The sequence below is a fragment of the Strix uralensis genome, chromosome 6 (genome assembly GCF_047716275.1).
Source record: "Strix uralensis isolate ZFMK-TIS-50842 chromosome 6, bStrUra1, whole genome shotgun sequence".
Lineage (NCBI taxonomy): Eukaryota > Metazoa > Chordata > Aves > Strigiformes > Strigidae > Strix > Strix uralensis.
In genome coordinates, this window is record NC_133977.1 from 1,203,184 (window position 1) to 1,225,522 (window position 22,339).

At 51.9% G+C, this 22,339-nt stretch overlaps 1 protein-coding gene across 1 annotated transcript in view; it reads right to left on the reverse strand.

Moving 5' to 3' along the window:
• Positions 1-407: 407 nt before the first annotated feature.
• The window catches only part of LOC141945052 (uncharacterized), a 31,139-nt gene continuing 9,207 nt past the window's right edge, over positions 408-22,339 (reverse strand). The window contains exons 3-10 of the mRNA XM_074872451.1: positions 12,505-12,623; positions 8,693-8,782; positions 6,747-6,861; positions 5,936-6,078; positions 5,612-5,802; positions 5,117-5,226; positions 4,633-4,774; positions 408-4,184 (exon numbers count right to left, since the gene is read on the reverse strand). Of these exons, the coding sequence (XP_074728552.1) occupies positions 2,321-4,184; positions 4,633-4,774; positions 5,117-5,226; positions 5,612-5,802; positions 5,936-6,078; positions 6,747-6,861; positions 8,693-8,782; positions 12,505-12,623 (2,774 nt within the window). The 3' untranslated portion in view covers positions 408-2,320. The remainder of the gene's footprint in view (positions 4,185-4,632; positions 4,775-5,116; positions 5,227-5,611; positions 5,803-5,935; positions 6,079-6,746; positions 6,862-8,692; positions 8,783-12,504; positions 12,624-22,339) is intronic.

Below are 22,339 nucleotides of genomic sequence, written 5' to 3' on the forward strand. Positions count from 1 at the left end.
TACGTGCGTGCACCAGCCATGGTCCCCCCAGCTCCCTCCTTCCAAAATGCTCCACCGAGTCCCATGCAGCAACAGGGCCAGGAACCAAGCAAGGTCAGAGCCCAAAGGCACAGGGCAGCAACCTCTGTTTTCATTGCCTGTAGCATCCGAGGGTGTCCACATGGCTGCACGCCTCCTCAAAATTACACTGTACGAGGCAAAGCACAGCCCTTCCCCATCTGTGATCCCAGCCCCGTGCCTCCCCGCATGTAGGAAGAGGGGGTGAGCCAGGACTGTCCTCCTTCAGCTAAAGCCCAGAGAAATCAGACTCGGGGCTGAGCCAAAAGGAAGCTTTTTCACATCCTTGCTCAGTCAAGAGGGAAATGGAGAGACACTGGTTCAGGTCAAAACAAACCATCACCACTATACAAAGCAAATCACCTTTTAATACGTAACCAAATACAGGGGGTGAGTTCCAGGACATCTTTTTCTCCTCAGCATTATCCGTCTGCCAACAGCAATACAAAGAAATCACAAAGCGTAAAATGAGGCACTGCCACAAAAATAGATGTTATGTGCACATACACAACGTATAAAGAGATAAGACACAAGTAACAGAACACCAGGGGTTTGTCTTGGCCCCAATCAGTAGAGCCTGGCAGGGTGCCCCCTGCCCAAGGGCACCTCTTGCAGGACCGGGGGCCCTCGGCACCCCCTTCACATCGCCTGAATAGGTGCCAGGACAACAAAGGCTGGTAAGCAGAGTCCATCTTGCTGCTTTTTGGGTCTGCTGATTTGTAAGGCTCCGTACCACAGTCAGTCAGCTCCTTGCCCTGCCCTGGGCACTCCTCCAGGCCACTCTGGAGGGGTCTGGCCTGCTTCCAGGACCTCAACCCTTCCCGAGCCCCATCTTGGCCTGCAAGCAGCCCAGGGAGCCCCAGCACAGCGAGGCAAAGTGGGGTACGAAGGAGGAGACCCAGGGAGATGAGGCCACCCTACACCAGGACACATGCAGGCTTGCTGCTGGGCTAGCCCTGCGCTAATTACCTCATTTTACTCACTTGGCAAACAGTATGTGCTTAATACTGGTGTGAGAGGCAGACACAATGCTTGGGGTGAGGGGTGCAAGGGGGGAAAGGTCTGTAGGTCTCCAATCGCTCTAACCAACCTGGCTTGTCACATCTGGTCTTGAACCAGACCCTCTCCCCATCATTGTTTTTTCTGGGGGGTTTCCCTGATGGATCTGGGAGAATTTGCCCCATGGCAGAGAAAACAAAATAATTTCACATCTTAGGTTAAAAAATACAAAAGAAAGGTAATTCAACAAAATGGCTGTGCTGGTGTCCAGGATGACAGTTTGAAGGGCACAAACTTGGTCCAAAGGGGAGAGACAGACGACAGTCACTGCACCCCTTCCTACCTTTCCTTCTTGCTGCTTTGGCAAAACTACACCATCCTGAGCAACTGCAGGAGCAAACCCCATCATTTCTCCGTCTAATGGCACTGCTGAGCGCAGGAGAGGAAGGCAAGAACAAGCCAGGGACAAACCCAAGGGGAGCTTGGCTGGACCTTCCACACCCTGCTGCCCAGAAGGGTCACAACAGATTCCCTGGAAAGGCTGCCAAAGAGCCCCAACACCTGAGCTGCCTCTGCTCTCACGCCCTCCACCTCCCACAAAGACCCTTCAGATGCTGCTGAGCTTCTCAGAGTGCTTGGTAACATCCCCTTTTCTAAAGGAACTGGGTCACTAGGGGCTCGGGAGGAGGAGATAGAGAGCACAGGAGGGAGGGAGCAAGGAGCAGAGCGGAGGGGCTCGGGCAGGCTGAGATGATGCAGAGGACTGAACAGCAACATGTCCAGGGTGGTCCACACACACAGGTGATGAGGAGACCACGCTGCATCGAGAAACAGCAATTCAGTGCCACATGCCTGTAAGGCAGCAGGTCCATCTGCAAGAGGCTGCCACGAGCAGCAAGCAGGGTGTCCCTCCTTGGTCCCCAAGAGTCTGACAAATCTCCCCACTGGCATGGCTGCATCTCCCTGAAAGACTTCTCATGGGCAGGGGGGCGGGGAAGAACAAAGTAAAACCAAACCACACCAAACACTTCATCCTAGACTGCCTGAAAGCTCTGCTAGGGCACCTTGTTTCAGGCACTGGAAGACAAAATCCTGAGTGACCAGGAAGCTTGGGGCACCACTCGCAAGTGCGCACAGCCAGAAGAGCTCGTAACTGCTGGTGGCTTTTCCAAGTGTGGCTTCACAGTGAGGTGCCCACAAACGATGCTGTGCCTGCATCCCCCCGTAACACCCATCGCTCCGTCCGTGTGAGCTGGGGCACCCCTCAGGTCCTGCAGCCCTCACACCTCACCTTGAGCTGGACCTCGCAGGCACAGAGCGGCTGCCCACCCGCAAAGGACTCCGATGGGAAGAAGCCAGGGCCCTGCTCAGAGGAGGGCAGTGCTCCTGCACCCACCTTTGCAGGGAGAGTTGCTGAGCACCTCAAAACTGAGCCCTGTGAGGAACGTGATACTCCAGGGTGGCTCTCGCTGGGAGAAGGGAAAGTGCCCAGCTGCTGGGGAAGGGATAGTTTGGAGGCATCCCTAATAAAGTTGCTCTCGTGTCTACAAAGGCTATTTCCATACTGGCACTCAGGCAGCACAACGTGGTCTGTCCAGTGGGTGCTGGGACCTGTGCTGGACCCCAGCCTGCTGTGCTGCACCGCACCCGCCCCACCGCATCTCCAAGGAGCTGCCCCAGTCTGCAGGAGCCACGGCTGGCACTGCACGGACCGCTTGTCCCCTCGGAGCACTGCCTGCTCCCCTTCCCAGGAAAAGCCGGGCTCAAGGTGGGGTATCGGTGGCTGCTCCAGGAAGCCACCATCCCCTAGAAGCTGGCTGACTCCTAAGGGTGCTGATGCTTGTGCAGGGAGAGCAACCTCCTCATGATGGAGGTCCCCAGCCCCAGAGAACGAGGACTCATGCAAGCCCCGTGCAGGGCAAGGAGCAGGTTGGGAGGGCAGCAACCACAGCCCAGCCCCCGGGGGGCTCTCGGGGCTGCCAGCCAGCAGAGTTTGCGACTCCACATGTCTTCCTCCCACTTCCAGCTGTTTCGGAGCTATGGCCATCCAAGCCTCTGATGGGCAACCTCCAGAAGAAGTGCTCTGCCCCAAAGCATTGGCTGGGTTTGCCCGGACCGGGACATTGTGCCACTGAGTCACTAGTGTGTTTGAGTGTAACAGAGGTGGGCAGCTTGAGCCCACCAGCTTGCACCCGGGCTGGATCTGATCATTAGGAATAGCGTTATCTATGGGAGCAGAGGTGGTGACTTCTCCTTGAAGCACCTGTCCTGGGTTTGCCAGCTGAAGTGCTACGGAGGATTTGCTGCTGGAGACCGGGACATCCAGAACAGTCCCCTCCACCAGCCCAGCCGAGTTAAACGAGACCTGCTGTTCTGGTTGAGCAGAGCTGACTTTGGATGTAATGGAGACTAGAGAAACCACAGCATCTTGGCCTTGTGCATCAGGTGCCTGGGGCTCTGGTGGGGCTTGAAACACTGAATTAGTTGCCCAGCAGTGCTGGAAATGAGGCGCAGCACTGTTTTCTTCATTGCAGGGTGATGCACTGCAGTTCAGGAAGTCCATGCTCTTCCCAGCATCCTCCCTGAGGAGCATCTGCTCCACAGAGGATGTCACCTCAGCACCCAGCCTCTCGCCAACCTCCTGAGCTGGCGGCTCCTCCTCTGCATCCAGGGTGAGCAGAGCCTCCTCCCACCGCTGCAGCTCTGCATTGTCCACATTGAGGCTCTGGAGGGTCTGACGGATGTTTCCGTCCACCCCACTCTTCTCAAAGAGGGTTTCAATAATGACCAGGAGGGAGTTGCTGTCCTCCTTAGCATCACTGACTTCCTCATTCTGGCTCAGTCCATCAGGCTCAGTGATGAGATCTGGCAAGGAGAACTGAGGCACATTATCAGCGTGGGAGATGTATATGGATGCATCTTGCTTCATCATGGCCCCAAGAAGAGAGTTGGGGTCTACCGAGCACTGCTTTGAATGGGAGTTTGCTTGTGTCTGCAACTCCTCCTTAGCCTGGAAGGAGTCCAGGAACCCAGGAAGATCATTCTCATACAGAACTGCTTCCCCTGTGGCAAAGCTAAAAGGCAGCTGCAGGTTTCTCTTCCGCAGATGTTCCTCCCCTTCTTCATTCCTTCAGCGTGGAGGGAAAAAACCCACCAAACAAACCAAAAAAAGAGATGGAAACAGCATGAGCACCTCCTCTGGGTCAGGCAAAACCACCCTCCCAACAGCAAAACTGCCCTGGCTTTTCTGAAGAAAAGGGTGCTGGTTTGGGCTGGCTACAATGCTGCTGGTGGAAAACCGGGGCTCTGGGGAGCCCACAGGGAGGTCTGCATGGCTCAGGAAAGGGCTGCACATCCAGGGCTCACCCCAGGCAGGAGCAAGCGTGTCTCCAACCACCTTCTCAGAGTCGTTTCACTTGTGCCTCCCTACTACAGGAGGGCACGTGCTGCAAAGTGCCACCCATGCAACCCAACCACCCTTTCCTCCACTCTCATTGCCTCCATGTGCCTTGGGCAGCCCCATGGCCACCCAGGCCGAGAGCAGGTGAAGGCAGCCGGAGTCCTAGTGATACTCACGATAGGGCTCGCTGCTGGGCAATGATGCAGTCGGGCTTGCCCGCTTTGTACACCAGCCAGGCGTTGGCCTGCACCCACACCCAGCCACCCTTCTTGGTCAGCAGCCGGAAAACCGTCAGCCCGCTCTCCCCCGTCTTCATCACTGGGGGAGAGAGAGAAGAGAGGCAGCACAGACACGGTAACTCCACGAAGGCAGACAAATGGCACGTGAAAGATGCCACAAGGTTCTTGCACGTGGGGGCAGAAGAGGGATGCAGGCCAGCACACGATGCCATGTGCGGTGCTGTCCCGCTGCCAGCTCCCCAAGCAGGTAATACCCAGGAGGGGAGAGCCTTTAGCACAGCTGCTCCAGACCCAGGACAGACAGCCCACCAAGGAGCAACAGTACTGGCACGGCCAGAGCTGCACCAGTCCCGGGGAGCCACGAGGGCGCCCACAAACACACCGCCCCAGCCAGTGCTGCTGCTCCCCCCCCAGCACTCACTTCTCACATGGTTCTCTGCGCAGTGCATCATGTCAGCCGCGTGCACAAACTGGTACCCGGACCCTCTCCTGCACAGCTCCGTTTCTGTGTACCCCAGGACAACCTTCCCCCTGGAAACAGTGAAGAAACCCCATGACACCAAGGATGGATCCCCCAATTGCACCCCCACTGGCCAGACACAATCCCCTGCCCAGCACCCAGGCAGCGAGCCAAAGCCTCCCACTTTGGGTGGTGCAACTCTCCATGCTGGGCTGAGCTGCATCCCCTCTTCCACAAAACCACCCTGTGCTGGGCTTGCTGGGCTAAAACACAGCAGCCAAGAAGTGCTAGTGCCCAGTTAATCTGCTCCCTGTGTTACTGGGGGGCTGCAGCAGACAGACAAAACCATCAGACACCTTGCCATGGGAGTTGGGTCAGAAGTGCCCTGATCCCATAGCTCTGGTTTTCTGTCCAGCACCAGGGATTTTGCCACGGGGAAGATGAGAGATGCCCTACCGGGAATCACAGGCCATGGGAGTGAAATCCAGCTTGTGCTTTGTCTGGAAGATTAGCGTCTTGGTCCGAAGCTCCAGGATGGAGAGTGGCTGGAGGAGAGTTGCGATGGCGAAGAGAGCTAGCGGGGACCTGTCCGATGCCTTCTTCTGCTGCCCGAGAAGGAATTTCAAGCGCCCGCGGAAATTCAAGGCCTTGGAGGGGATTAGTGGATGTGAAGCAAACAGGGTGATGGGAACTGGCTGTGCTCCCAGCCCTACGGGACATGATCGACCCCTAGGGAACACACTGGGGGCAGGGGGGTGTCCTGGTGTGGGGCTGCGTTACCAGAAATCCTGAGGAGTTATCCAACAAGCAGCGGAAGCGGCAGGTGAAGCTCCTCTCCACGAAGGAGGGCTTCTCAGGGAGGAGGTGCTGTGGGCTGGACACGGTGCTGCATCCATCCAGCAGCAGCTGGTCAGTCGGAAAGGCTGGGAAACCAAAGGGAAAACGAAGCCAAAGGGTGGTAAGGCACCAGAACAGGTTGCCCAGAGAAGCTGTGGCTGCCCCCTCCCTGGAAGGGTTCAAGGCCAGGTTGGACGGGGCATTGGGCAACCTGGGCTAGTGGAAGGTGTCCCTGCCCATGGCAGGGGGGGTGCAATCAGGTGATCTTTAAGGTCTCTTCCAACCCAAACCATTCTATGATAAGCTTTTTAAGCTGCACACCTTGAACTCACAGTCTTGCAGACCTGCTCCTGGTGGAGATTTTGCTGCTCAAGCAAACCCATGATCTTCACAAGATGGGTGAGACCTTGCCATGGGAAATCACCAGTTCACAATAGTTTCTGGTCCCCTGGCCTTTTAGGAGCAAGACAACAAGCCACCCCCACTGAAATAAATAGGGTTTCAAACACTGAAAAGGTTTGGGGTAAGTGTCCCCATCCCTCCAGCACAGCGAAAGACAGCACGTCATTGCTGTTGGTGGCTTTTGGCAACATGTGGCCCCGGGATGATTGCGAGTCCCAGAGGGAGGTTTATGGGATGCTCCTCAGCACAGAGCTGTGCTTGGTGGCTATAAATGCCACCAGGAGGGTTTTCCAGCACGGGATGGCCATGCAGGGGAGGCTGGCTGGTCCCCAGGAGTCTCCCCAGCACTCACCACTGGCAGCGTGCTGGGGGCTGCCAGATGCTGGGGCCTGGTGCAGCTGGCAGCGGAAAGCGGCTCTGTCATCCGCGTGGATCAGCTCATACACGCTCTGGTAGATGAGATCTGACTGGAAGGACAGGGGAGAGGGGTGTCAACTCCTGCCCAGCCTGGCAGAGGTGTCTGGAGGAGGACACAGCAGGAGGCTTTCCTTCGCAGGTACCAGAAGCGCAGCAATTGAGTGTGAAGAAACAGGCAAATGCAGCCAGCTTTGTGTGCCACATGGAGAGCAAGGACCAGGAATCATCTGCTGTTTTAGGCTCAGGAAGGACGAAAAGGGAGCAGACAGGGAGTCTGCCTGGGAAAATCATGGGAACGGCTCAGGGGTTTCTAGAAGCAATAGAAGTGGGGATGTCCGAGTAACCCTGGCTGCTCAGGACTGCCACGCTTCCCATTTCCCCAGTGTCCTCTGGCCATAGCTAAGCAGAGCTTTCCAGCCTGTTCCACGCCCCAGCAAGGCTGAGGTTCCCCTGGTGTCACCCAGCTCTTCTAAGGATATTTCACCCTGGCTCTGGCTCCTGATCCTTAACCCCAGCCCATGGAAAATGCTGAAACTCCAGCTCCCTCCCCTGCCACAGGAGCCCCTGTGCTTTGGGAAGCTTTACTCCTGATCTGCAGGGTGAATGCTGCAGCCGTGTCATTTGCCTAGTAGGTCTTAACTTCTAGTATCTTCTCAGGACCAAGTTCAGACACAGCACCAGAAAGGCTGTGGGTTGTCAGAGGGGAACTTGTGGGGCACAAATTGCTGGTCTACAACAGCATGCAAGATCTCTTGCGTTGCCATCCCTAGCTTTCTGCAAATAAGCAGTTTTGTTTCTTCCACAGGATCAATGTAAAAAATAATTTCAAGGTTGATCAAAACATTTTCACCAAACCAACTTTTTTTTTTTTTTCATACTTATGCAGGTGGATTTGCTGATTTAAAAAAGGTTTTTGTAGGTTTTTTTTTTTTTTTACTCCAGACCCGTGGGAATCTATATCCCAGTGCAAGCCATCGTCCTGCAGTGGGCCACCAGGAAAGACAGACGTGCTGATGCTGGGCTGAATGGCTGGCCACTCAGCAGAAACACCAGCAAGCCCTCACACCTCCTGCCTCCTTTCTTCTAGGGCTATGCCTTGGACTAGCCTTGCCCATCCCAGTCCTGAATGCTGTGGTGGTCAGCATGGTCCTGCCAAGCCCACGGGCAGCTCAGGCTACTGACTGCCATGTCCCTGCCCTCAGAAACATGCCAGAGCAGAACCTCCTGCTTAACCAGACATACAGGTACTTTGAGAAGACCACTCACTGCCAGACAGCTGTTTTGACTTGGGCCATCAGCCCACAAGGATCTCAGTGAGCTGGGAAAGGGTGCAAAGAGAGGACAAAGAAGAAAACACATCAGTCTCTGCAGGTGCACCAGGAACCCATGCAATGAAATGGGTTTGGCAGCCTCTCAGGCCTTCTGTTGACTCAGTCCTTTGGCCAAAGCAGCTGGACATCAAGGGAATCGGAGGTAACAGGGTTGATGTGGGGAGAGACCTGCTTTTCCTTCACATCCTGTGTAACCCACGGTACTCCAGGGCACTGACACTGCCCACCAGCGAGATACCCTCAGCCCTCTGTAAGTGAGAGCACATGTGCCCAGCAGCATGATACAAGAAAAATCTCACACCCCTCTTACACACAAAGACAAGAGGATACAGAGCCTGCCATTGCTCAGCTTGCATCTGTTCCTACTAAAGTCACAAGCATGCTTGCTGGCTTTCACAACGCCCAGAGAACATAACTCATTTGAAAACGTACATCAAAAATGACCCAAGGGAGCTGGGAAGGGAGAAGAAAGCCCTAGCATGGCTATCAGCACCTCTTCCCAGACCTGCACTACATCAGTCTGTTACAGCCAGGAAAAAACAGTACCCACCTGATGAAAGCCCAGATAGTCCTGCACAGTAGGGGAGATGTAGAAGATGTAGCCATCTCCGGTCACCGCAATGACAAATCCATTGAGTGCCTGAAAGCAGAAATTGGGCCCAGAGTTACTCTCCCTAGCTTCAATCCAGCTGCTGAAAGGTGAACTTCTCCAGGTGTTTCTTCAGCATTTGGGGACAGGAGGGACCTTCTTCATGAAGAACCCCACAGAAAAGAAAGCACCTTGTGACCATGCAAGACTTAAACCTGATCAGTTGCTTTGTTGTTTGTGGGGTTTTTTTCCTTCAGTGTTAGCATGAGCAATGATCCAAGGTGGACTGACCACTTTTTCTAGATTCATCATTGAAGACTGCAATCTCACTGCAGGGCAGCTCCTGCATCAGGAGGGACCAGCTAAGAAGTTTCATGGAGGACCTAGAGTTAGTTACCTCCTCTCTACCTGTACCAGCTGGGTATAGCTATACTCTTCTGGGGCTCTGATTTTCTCTAACAAACCTGCCTACAACTTCAATAACAGGCAGCAACAGGCAGTGTAGAGGGAAGAAGGACTGCCCTGAGCCATGCAGGAGCCTGGGGACTCCAGGACGAGCCTAGCATCAATTCAAGCGTACTGAAGCCTTCAGAGATAGTAACCAAACTGCAGTCAGCCACTGACCTGGACCTATTTATCTACTCATTCATTTTAAGGATGACCTCCAAAGACACTTTGGGCCTTGCTCCTCACCCTGAACTTTACATTTAGGATGTTATACAAGCTTATTTCTGCATTTCTGTATGTCTTCTCCCTACGCTTACTCCAATCACCCCCCAAAAACCTGCCTTTTAATCCTTAGCACCTGAGGACACTGCTGTCCCCTGGACTCCTGCTCTCAGCTCCAAAGGTACATGAACAACTCATCACAAAGTACATGAAGTAAGAGCAAATCTAGTCACCGCTATCATTCGAAGACAGTAATACAGCTAAAAATGACACCCACCTTGAAAGCAAAAGAGGTAGAAAAATCTGGAAACTCAGATCCTAGATTTCTGAAGGCCCTGACTTCACATCTGTGATGCCTGACATGGCACACCCTGGTCCTTATAAGCACGCAAACATCTTTGAGGAGGCAACAGCTTCGTATTCTCATTTGTTTCCCATTACATAGGGCCACAACCTCTTCTCATTTGATTTTGTTCTTGTTCCTGACAAACATCTGAAGAGCAATGGGACCTTGAGATGTTTGTCAAGAACAAGCCCCATTGCCCCTTAAATACATCCTGGCGTTGAACTGCCGCTGTGAGATACCACACTGGGAAAATTACTCTCCTCTTGTCAATGTCCTAGATGACAGAAGATAAGGCTTTAAACACAAAACCCCAAAATCTCTATTAAAGATATTCTTTGTGCTCATACCATCTGACCACTCCTCGCCTTGCACTCTGCAATTATATATGTATGTTCTGCAACTAAATCCATACCCAACTGGTAGTTCTTTGCTTGAAAAAGACCAAACCCACACCAAATTAGAGAAACTATTCCAAAACTATGGAGATCACGGCTGTGGTGGAGGGAGGGAGGGGAGATGATGCATCTAGTGAATACCCACAAAAAGAGGCAAGATGAAGATTCAGAGATATCTGGTGACCATTTCAGGTTGATTTTCTTCAAAAGGAAAGTACTGCAGTAGATAGTAATTCTTGCCCCCTGCTTTTGTCTGTTAGTGAATAGAAAGAGATAAATTAGGAAAAGAAAACCCTAAGTGGAAGTCTGTGTTTAATCAGGATGTGGGCAGAAGTTTCAGCAGATCTCATCAGCATCAGGCCAGGACCTGTCGCAAATACGGACTCTGCCCTCACTGCCCAATGTAGCCATGCTGAGCTGGCCCTTGGTGGGACCATGGGGACATGCTGTTTGCTTGAGACCAGGCTGGAGGGAAGGGTCCGGCCACCCATGCTGCTCCTTTGGCCCTGCTCACCCTCTCCCCCCATGCAAAGAGGAGGCAGGAGTAACCGGCCGACACAGCTCATGCATTTGCCCATTTAGAGCGACACTCTAAGGCTCCCATGGGCTGGCTTTTTTTAGTAACTTGGATTATTTGAAAGGCTGATGGATTGAGCATGCTGCCAGATATTGTACAGATCCAACCCCTTTCCTTTGTGTGCTGCAGCCCCTCAAGGGGCCTTGAGTCAGAACTTTCTGCAAATGACAGTATCTGATTAAAATGCTCTTTGGGGAGAAAAGAAAAGAAAAAAAGAAACATCAGGCAGCTCAGCCGGGGGATTTCTGTCACATTAACACCTCACAAGCTCTCCAGATGCCTTCAATCACCCAAGGCTGACAATGCTCTGGTGGCTCAACAAATTGCCATCATATGGTCCAGCTCAAACCCCCAGAGAGCACTCAGGAGCAGCTCCATCATGGGACTGGGGCAACCACAGGCTCCCTCCTGGCTATCACATTATTCCAACTGTTCCTCCGTGACTACCACACTTGCAGGCAGCTGAGAGCACTCCTGGGAGTGAAGCCCACAAGGGGGACCATGTGGCCCAAGTTTCACTGCCAAAAGTCACATTGGTCTCCCAGGAGTCACCACCTTAGCAAAATCCCCTGTGGGGGCTCCTGCTGGGGCTCTGTGGGCATTCAGTTAAGGCCATGCAGGAGCAGGGTTGAAGGCACCAGAGTCAGACTTTAAGGAGAGCCAAGTATTCATCTGCTTTTGTTTGGAGAGGTGGAAAAAGGGAGAAGAGAACTCAAGGCCCAGAAAGCACAGACATATGCGATATCAGGAACACAGCTATGGAATGATTAAAGGTCTTGCACGGACTTGCCCTGCAGCCCCAAGGAGCAGCATGTTTTAAGTTGAGATGCCTAGACGTTCATTCAACAACGAGCCTTTCCATGGACCCTTTCTATCCCATTTCCTTCCAGCTTACATTTATAAATTGCAGCCCAAGCAAACAGCATCGTGGCCAGCTGATTCACCAGCTCCTTTTTCTCTGAAATTCAGTGACAGCTATCTCATTAGACACATTCTGGCCTTTCTACAAAGCAAAGCTCCCACCACGCATTGGATTTTTCCACCGCTGTCTCCAAGATCCACCTTCCTTTCTTTTCTCCCTCTCAATCTTCAAACTGAACTTGAGCTTTTTCCATCCCAGGCAGGCTGTGAACTCATGCTAGGGACCTCATGCAATGCCCCAGGGAGGGCAAACAGATGCTGTCTCCTGCAGTGATCATTGTTCTCCTCTTGGCATTTATTAGCACACAAGGAGCCTGCCACCTGAGAGACCAGTCAGGGGTCATTCCCTGCACTGCTGTATGATACCCTTGCACCCTCTTGGTTGGGATTTACAAACCTGTGCACGTTGGGTCCATGAGCTGTAGTGGGTCCCAAGGGAAAATGCCAGCTTTGGGCTCAGTGACAGCCAGTGCCTGCAAGCCACAGGCAGCACCCAACACCTTTGCGAGAAGAACACAACCCACCACCTCAAGCCCTGCTCTGTTCATGGATGCAGTTTACAGCACAGAGCTGCTGCAGTGTAACCAAAGTGGTAGCAAACTGCAGTGTGGGGTGGGAGGGAATGGTGGGGACCGGGACCCATCCCACCCAGTCAGCGTCACTGGTCCCTGTCCCAGGGTGCTCAGTGCCTGTCGAAATCACAGCGAAGCAGCCCCTGGCAAGGCAGGGTCTCCTCTTGCTCCGTCGGTGGGACCTCATGCTCCATAGCTGCTGTATGGTTCAGCAAACACGGGTCTGTCGTCATGCCCAGCAGATTACAGAAGCCAAGGGAAAACCCCAAACGACCGAGCTATGGGCATGATACCTGGAGCAGCAGTTCCCCCTCAGGAAACAGCTCTCTGTTGACCTGCAGGTCCATCTGTCTGTTCCCTCCTGGGGCTCTGGGCCGATCCAGCACGCAGTCACCAACGTCCGTAGCTGTGGCTGCGAAGAAGAGGGCAAGAAATCAGCACAGAAGGGGCAAGCCAGGAACCTCCCCACCCCAGCGCTGCTCGTGCAAAGCTGCACCATGCTACCCCATGCCCAGGGACCCACCTCAGGGGAAGATGAGACCAATGGTAGCTGGAGCAGACACCCTTTACAGAGCCATCCCCAACTTGCCCAATGCTTCCTCCAAGACACTGTTTTCCCTGTTTGGTCCTATTTCTGTGAAACCTTACTTCTGCCGAGGTCTGAGGCAGAGACGCAAAGGATAGAGCGGACATGAGCATTTTTAGGCTGCCCAGGCTAGAAAACACCACCCAACACAGCAAGAATTCTTCAGATTAGAGCCCGGTAGAGCTGGTATTGGCTTCAAGCTGCCACAGTGCTACAATGTCGGCTTTCCTGCCCTTCAGGGCTGATGAAAGGCAGGGGCAAACCCTCCCAAGCCATTTCAGATGCCATCAAAGCACCAGTATTTTTAATCCCTTCCACCTTTGGCTGCTTGGAAGTAGATCAGAGGGTTGGTGGCCACGGCACTCCTAGTGAGACACCTAAGCAGCTCTCCGCTCCCAGAACTCACTGCTATGACCTTCTCAGGCTGATTTACATGCTGTCTCATGTTTCTTTGCTAGATGCCTTCAACACAACACCCATGGGTGTAGCCAACATGAAACCTCCTGCCCCAGTTGCAGGACCTCGAGCATCATGGGACACACAGAAAAGAAGTTGTTCAGGGAACAGGAATGAGGACAGCGGTTCCTGGGTACATCCCCAGTGAGGTACATCATCTGCTGGGGAATTATCCTTGAAAAACCTCAGTCCAAACTCAGCTTCCAACAAAAGGACAATTTTCAAGGCATGTTTTTGCAACAACTCGACCAAAAACCTGCAGGAAAACCTCAAAGCAGCTCCCGTGGAAGAACCACCCCACCTCTGTGAGCTCCTGCAGCACCCCAAGGTTGGACAGAACTTGTGTGCCCCGTGCACAGCCACATCCTGGCAGACCATCGCTGCCTGCCCCATCGGAGCCCTGGGTTTCTGATGGTGCTGCATGACCTTGGCTGGATCCAAAGGGAAAAGGTCCTCTGAATTTGAGGGAGCGGTAGAAAGTAAGGAAAAACCCCAAACCATCCCAAGTCTGACCACACATTTAATTTTCTCCATGGTAGAAGCTCTTACCTCACCACTGAAAGGTTTTAAAAGTTTGGTTTTTCTCCCCCCAGTAGCACCAAGTTCAAAGCCAAAATAATTCCAAACCTAAAAAAGTTTCATCTGAAACTGCTGATATGAGACATTTTGCTTTTCATCCAACTATCAATATGTAAAAGCAATTTCCCTGACAGAGCTGCATTTTTGTATTAAAAAACAGTTTGAGGTCAAAACATCACTCAGATCTATTTACATGTGGAGCTTGAGTGACAACAAGCACCCACCCACACAGAAGTTCAGCAACCAGGCACATGGTTAAAGATAATTAGCTGAAGGTCTTGCTTAAGGTGACACAGAGGAGCCACACTGTTGCAGTCACACAGGTTTAAATAAAAGTTGCGAGGATGCTCTGAGCCCACTGAGCAGAACTCACCTCGATCTCTATCGCTGATAGAACTGGGCTTCTTCAGCCTCCCCCAAACCTTGAGTGCTCCTTGAAGATGGTGTCTTCTGCCCTTTCCATCCTGCACCATCGCTTGCTGGAGGAAAGCCCAGGTTGTGGGGAACTCCCACAGGACATACCTTCCCCTCCCCGACAGCTCCCCGCTGGGTCAGTTCAGCCCACACCACAAATCTGCATTGTCCCCCACATAAGCTCACATTCCTTTCTGCAGGGGACGACCTTCTGCTTAGACACATGCCAAACCAGCAAGAGGTAGATCAGCCAGGCCAGGGGCTGGGGGTGATGTCAGCCAGGAGCAGTAACATTTTCAGCATTAATGAATCAGAATGTGTCCTGTATGTCCCCAAGAGCATCCCTTTGGGTTGGCTTTCTTGCCTCTGCAAGGAGGTTTCTAAGCCCTGCAGTGTGGAAGAGAGACCTCCAGGAAAGGTTGGGGAAGGTGAGGTTCCACACCAGGCAAGCAGTCACTGTGCTGTTTGCTCATCAGTCAAGAAAAGGCACGTCCCCAGGAGTTTCCAAAGGCAGGTTTGAGGCAGTCACCAAGCAAAAAGCCTCCTCACATGACTGCCAAGTGATCCCCAATGAAAAACATCCAAAGCCCATCTGGACTACGGGTATGGCTTCAATTTGCACATGATGGAGCGAAATAGTTTCAAAATGAAACATTGATTCTTTTTTTAAATTTTAATTCTTTTGAAGGGCTGAATCCCCTCTAAAGCATTGAAATGAGGCAAGCTGGCGGGGAAATCAAAAAAATAAACCAAGTTCTTCCAAAACAAAGCTCCAAAAGGGCAGAGAGTGTTTTGAGAGGATGCATGTCCCAAGAGCACATTGTCTCCAGCTCTTTGACAGTGTCCACCAGCAGCATCTGCAGGGAGAGCTGCAACAAGCCGGGGAGAGCAAACACCTATTTGCTCATTTTGTGCTTTCCAGCAAAATAATTTCTTCCAACTCTCCCACTGATCTTAGCAAGGAGCTTTTCATCTCCCATCAGAGATGTTCACTTCCCCTACTCTGAAACACAGAATGTCCATTTCTGCACAGCTGAGCTAGAAAGTCCTGCAGAATCTATCTCCCATGGGAGTCACTATGATGACCTGGCTTGGCGAGAAGGCCTGGAGCACAGAGAGAGGGTAGAAAACCGAAGAGATGGAGTTTGCCAACTGCTTTGCCACCAAGCATCACTGCACTGGGGTTGCAAGGTCCTAACTGCAGAGCATGGATTGTAACTGGTGCTTCTAAGTATTGGTGGTGTAGAGCAGCTGGTGTTCACATCCAGCCCAACCTCACCATCCACGTGGCCAGAGGCCAAGGAGATGCTGAGGCCAGTGCGTGAGGCACTGGCACTCTCCCACCAAAATAATCCAGGAATGTGTGACATGAGCTCCCCTTCCTTACTTTCATCATCACTTCAACACCTGCAGCCCAGTCTTGTTCTTGCAGAGGGCTTCTCTGCTTCAAGAGACAGCCACCCTGCTGGGTGGCTTTGCCAGTGATGGAGTGAGCATCCAGCAGACGGGCAGGGCTGAGGGTGCCCTCAGAAGCTGCAGTCGTTCCTCAGCAGTCTAGATGATCTGCAGACCTCTTGCACCCATTTTCAGGTGATGACTCTTCACATTCAAACATGCCGTGACTGGGTGTCCTCCTCAACCAGTAAGTTGGGAGGAAAGCGTCCCTGTGGCTTTCCCCCTCCAAAGAGGTCTCTGAACTCATCCTCGCTCTAATTGCCAAGAACCACAGGGGCTGGTTGGGAGCAACCCCAAAGGATGCCTGAATACATCCAGAGGACTCCAGGTCCGTGTAACCACCAGGGTTACAGATGCTATTCCCAGTTACTTTTTGACTTGGAAAGGAAAAAAAAAAATCGTTTTAATCAAAGTGCAGAAAAAAAACCCCACCCCATCTGCAACATGGGTAACCTCATGGGAGGGAAGGATCACTCCTGAAACATCCCCCATTTGCTTGAGACAAATTATTAGTCTCTGGGGGATTTCACCAGCACATAAATCCATGCTCACCAGAAACAACTTGCAGTATCATCACCCCATGACAGGCAACACTGGCTCTGTCTCCCAATGACATGGCGTGGTGACTTGGGGTCTCTTCCCCTCCCACTGGCCCCCCGATGCAATGGGGCAAGGGTGACACAGCAAGCATCTCCAGGACATGCTGTGAGTCCGGAGCAGAGCCTGCAGCAAGGTCAAGCTGGAGCCAGCACTACCGGGAGCGGGGAGGACTGACAGCCAGGGATCTTCACGCCAGCAGAGCAGGCTAGGTGATGGGGAGATGCCACCCCTCAGCATCCCACCAAGGGGCCCTCAGCCTGCTGAAGGCATGTCTCCAAGGGGCTGCTGGCTAAGAGGCAGTGAAAACAATTGATGGCAAGAAGAGGAGATCCTGGTATGCTGCAAGGCAGGAGAAAACAGCTGCCAAGCCATGTTAAAAGTTGGCTAATTTACCCCCCATTTAAGAGACTTGTTGTAATGGACCACTACGTGTTGAGACTCACTTCTGCACAAAGCAGCTGAGACCACAAAGTTAACGGCATTAAAACAGGTCCAACATGTATACAAGTTATAATATACCCACAGTAAAAGCAATAACTATAGACACAAGGACAATGCACATTTTCTGCTGGTGCCCAGCTTTTCCAGTCTCCTGCTCTGACTCTTTGAGAATTAAATGGGAATGAATGCAAAGTTAAAAAGACCATGACAAAAGTGATCTGCAGTTACTAGACAAATTCTAGGCATTTGCTGAAGCTATTTGGTGATCATTTATATTTTCAAAGTGCTGGGATAGAGGCTATCGGTGTGTAATGTTAAAGACAGGAGGGGGAAATCCAGCTCTGTCCTGAACCCCTAACACCAGTCAGAGCAGAGGCTTCCTGCTGCTGGTGTGATCCCCCAAAGACTGTAAGGCTTTCATTCAGAAGGAAGCCGGGGGAGATGTCAGCCAGGAGCAGTAACATTTTCAGCATTAATGAATCAGAATGTGTCCTGTATGTCCCCAAGAGCATCCCTTTGGGTTGGCTTTCTTGCCTCTGCAAGGAGGTTTCTAAGCCCTGCAGTGTGGAAGAGAGACCTCAAGTGTGAGAAAGCAAGCTAATCTCTCCACTTTTTGCTCATCACATTCACCAAGAAAAACAAAGCAATGCAGCCATAAAGGCTAACACGTCCCTTGCCTCTGGCATGGTTTTGTCACTGAAAAAAAAAAAGAGTTATTGGTAAAAAAATCCTGGAGTCAGTTCTGCTCTCATGGACTGAGTTACACCGGTGGGAAATGAGAGACTTCACCCATGGCAAGCATTTCTCTTTGAACAGGCTCCAGAGATGCCTGGCATCAAGAAACCAGGAGCTCCCAGCTCTTGCAGCAACACCAAGCCATGTGCACCATTTTCCTCTTGGACCCAATCCCAAACCCTGTCAAATTAGCACCAACCTTTGCCTCAGCTGTTTAACAAAGGCATTGTGCCAAGCATTGTGCTCATGCCATCCAAGTAAAACAGGCAAATGCCAAAACCACAGATTATAAACCTATTAGAAAAAGTCACCCAGTGTTTTTCTGAGGAGCACAGAAATGCCCAGGGGAGCACTGGCAGCCCTGATGCCCATGCCAACCCCTCCAACCTGCTGCTGCTGCAAGCCCTCCTGCACAGTCCTGCAGAATCTTGCCCAGGGAGGGATTTCAGCTTGACTCCTGTCACTGCATCAGTTAACTTCAGGTCCAGACCTCTGCAACTCTGGCCCATGGTAACAGCAAACAAGTAGATGAATAAAAAAGCTAATTTAATGTTGACTGCATTGAGGGCACCTGGTGAAACCCGCGGTCAGCTGCCCTGCAGCAGAGCATTTCAGAGTTGCACAGAGAATGGCAGAGGTGGGAAGGGACCCAGTGAGATCTCCTAGACCAACCCCCTGCTCAAGCAGGGCCAGCCAGAGCAGGCTTCCCAGGACCATGAGCAGTCCCCAGCACAGATGGGGATCTTGGATCTAACTTTTATAACTGCGTCAGTGCAGGGACAAGGAATGTCTGAGACTGCTGGTGGGAAGCATGGACCTTGGAGGACTCATCCTGCCCGCCTCCATAGGCAGGAGAATGGAGACCCACCAGGACTCCAGCTCCCATGGCGGCAGGACCATGCCACCCAGCACATCCTTGTGGGATCCATCTCTGCACTGGTACTGCTGGTGCTCAAATGCTTGCCTGCAAACGGCACATCTAGGCCTTGGTGTGGAGCTAAGAGGCTGCCATCGTGCTGAAAGGTAGCAGTCGGGACCACTTGGACCTGGCACCAAAATGAACTCTTGCTCAGCACTGGCCAAGCAGAAGTTCCCATCACAGCTGTCTGGAGAGCCCAGGGGAAAGGCTGCATCATGCAAGACCTTCCCCATGTTCATCCTGAGTATATTGCAACCCTGAAATGGGAGCAGCCTAAAAATACATCCACACGTATAAGTGTCAGCTGCAACACTGACTACTCTTCACAATCTGTGACCTGCCATCTCTGGTGCACCAGCATGAAGAAGTGCCCCTGAAGCTGGTCCCACCTGGGTGGCTCCTACCTGCAGCCTTAACTACTTCTCTCCACCAAGCCAAAATGCCCAATAACCTTGTAGGAGCTCCTTCAGATTCATACACACCTCTGTGTCTCAAGCTGTGCTTGCGTGGTGCAGAGTGAAGTCTATTCAAAGTTGTTAGTCATCTCAAGCTTTGCCAACTTTCAGAGCACGGTCTCATACTAGGAGAGGATTTTTCCACTGGTTCTTTCTATTGCAGACCTCACCATCTGGGTGACCCTAATCTAGGAAAAGGGCATGGCAACACACACCCTAAGCACATCCTCTCCACCTCACAGAGCATTTTAAGCCCCATTTTCTTGCTGCTCTCACCCTTGGCAGAGTCACATCTGCAACCCCCAGCATCTGCTTTTGTTAAGTGAACCCTAGGAAATGAACTTCAGCACAGATCTCCAGCTAGCTGGAGGTTTTCCAAGCCACTCAGCACTAAACAAACCCATCCAAGCTTTCATGAACTCTCACTGCTTGCAGCAAGCAGAGCTCCCATCACACTGTACAGAGCCCAGAGCATCACGGCAGCCAGCAGCACTGTGAATCTAGAGGCAAGCTTTGTTCCTTGGGTACTTACTCTCAAGGAGACAGGGATCAGCAAAGTTACTCCATATTTATCTGGGAGACCATCAGACATAGGTCCAAGGAGCAATCACTGCAGATTGGTTTGCAGACAGAAGCTCAGTGCAGGTCTGGTAGTGAGGTCCAGTCATTTTTTTATACAAGTGACAAAACCTTCAAGTGCCTTTAAGGCAGGTTTTGATAGCACCAGAGTTGTCATTGCTATCTACCAGCACTCAAAGGGTGGATCTGATGAGGAAAGCTTGGAAGAGACCAAGCCCTGACCCTCCACCTCACCATGTTTTACCCATATAACCTTGGGCAAGACTAAAACTTCCCTGATGCTCAAAGCACGCTCTGACCCTGGGAGCACAGAGGTGCTTCATCTAGCTCAGGAGAGGAGCAAACACAGGAGTGTTCAACTACTGCAGGTCCCCATCTGAGGTATGGCTACCCGCACAGGGCAAGCTGTCCCCCTAGGTGGGCATCAGCCACAGCCTGGTGACAAGTGCATGCTGCAAAGCAAAGGAAGAGGGAAACTGGGACCTCTGGGTCTATTCCTCCTCCTGACTACGGGGAAGAGTGGACATAGCCACCACCATCCTGCTGGCACTTGGCACACACCCCGAGGGCCACCATGGCTCGAGACACACGTGTGCCACACGCCAAGCCTGAGACAGTGCTTCCTTCAGCTTCACCAACAGTGGTTTGTGCAACCACCACGCTACTCCTAGGAGAGCAGGGAGACCAACCCTGACAACTTTCATACTGTAGAAGAGCTTGGCTAAAATATACTGAAATTTTAGCAACCAATCTCAAAGTCCAGTCACACCCGACCCCAGGGGAAGGAGTGGTTCAGAAGCTGACAATCATGGCCAATCCAGATGATTGCCCTGAACACCCAAATCCAAACTCGCATGCCAGATTTTCATTCATTTTTTAAACTTGCACTGTGATAAAGAGTTCCTCTGTGATACCAAGCAGAAGAGAGCTGTGCAACATCTGCAGCGCTTGCACCAGGGGACAGGAAAGTTACAGATGTGTACGTCCCAAGTAAGCCTATGGAGGCATAGAGCTCCGAGAGCTTTCCTCTCGATGCCTGAAGCTTGTCATTTCCAGCAAACGATAAGTTTTTCTAGTTTCTCATTAAAGCACAGACAGAAGAGAGAGAACATTTAAGAGCAAAGCAGATTTAAAAGATGATCCTGTGAGTCATTACCCTGCAATAGCATCTCCTGGTTTCCAAACCACTCCATGCTCCAGAACCAAGTTCAAATCCCAAAAGCACTTTCTTTCAACTTTTTAAAATTAAATCCTCACCAGCTTTCAGCTGTGATCCTGCTGTCTGCTTATCCAACTGCAGACCCCAAGCATAAATCATAACTCTCCCCTCGGTGGGAGAGTGGAGGATGCAGAAACTCCTGTGTACCTGCTGCTGAGCCGTGGTTCTCATGGCCAGTCCTCACCTTGGCCACCCCCTTGCTGTGCTCACCAACCAGCTCTTCCTCACACCACGAGGAAGGTGATGGTGAGCCAAAAACAGCATTACGGAGGAGTAACACAGGGATATCCAGGAGGGGACATTTGAGTTTCACATCAGACAAGCACAAGAAAGCCTGAGCTTTGGGAGCCAATTCCCTGGAGAGTTCGGCCATCAATTTATTTTCTGCTTTGAGTTTGTTGATAGGGCTGGGAAAACACCAGCAGGAAGGGGTACCCTGGCCCACGCACGCCCTGCTCGGCACCAGCCCACTGAGCAGGGCAGCCAGACCTCCAACATGGGACCCAGATGACCTGGGTCTGATCCCACCCAGATGACATGAGACAAGTCCCTTTCCCTGGTGTCCACCATGTAAGCAGGCACTGATACCAGCATCCAAACCCACTATGGGTTGCCTATCACTCTGTCCCACCCAGGACACTGTCCCAGACCTGATGCCTGACTTCCTAAACCCCATGAACTAGATCTGTTCCCAAGCCAGAGGCACACTGTGCCCATGTATCAGAAATAGATGGAGAACATTGGAAAGCCCCTTCCTCACATGTCTCCTCATGTAAGCAGCCAGGTAAGTTGCAGACAACACAGGGAAGCTCAGTCTTACGGCTGGGGGGAGCACTAGAAATGCAATTTCCTTTCTGAAAGGAGCGTTTGGACACTGGATATATACCCAAGCTTGCAGAAGGACAGATTTAAAGGCCACAACACAGCCAGCCCAAACTGTGGTTTCCCGAAGGGTAACAGATTCAGTGGCATGGTGCTGCAAAACTCACCTCTAGGTCACTGAGATTTCAACATGAACACATCACGAATCTTACTCGCTTTGTCCCTCAGATGAAGCAACCTTACAAAAGTCACGGTGCAAACATTTACAGTAGGCACAAAAACCTGTGCAAACCCAGCTCTAAATCCAACATGCAAAATAAGAGCTGGGCTTGCTCCGTCAAAGCAAGAGCCGCGCTCGGTCCGAGATGCAAAGTGGTGGAAACTCCAGGAACTGGTCATTTTTTCCATGGAGAGTAGTCAACTCCCAAAATAGCACAAGATCAGAAAAGCTGTAAAGCTTGTCAGAAAACACTAACCATCCTTGCTAAGCTTTCAGTCCATCCACAGAAGTATACCATTTCTGTTCTGCTTCGAGGAGGTCTCATTTCTAAAACAGATCCCTCTCCACCAGTCACTGCTTGTTCATGGCATCTGCGTGGCAGATGATTTCCCTTGACCTGGGCCAGCACCACAGGTGCCATGTGCATTTTTATGAGCCTGATGGTTACTACAGCCTTGACTGCTGGTGTCAGAGGGGAGGGTTCCAGGAAAACCTGGAGTCTCCCCAGTCTTACCCCCAACATTTGAAATTAAAATAAAAAAGCCAAGAAACCCACAACCAGCAACAAAAAGCCAAAACCAGTTTGGTTCATCTCTACTCACAGAAGCACCACGACGCACATCAGGCTGTACAGGAGACTTAAAGCAG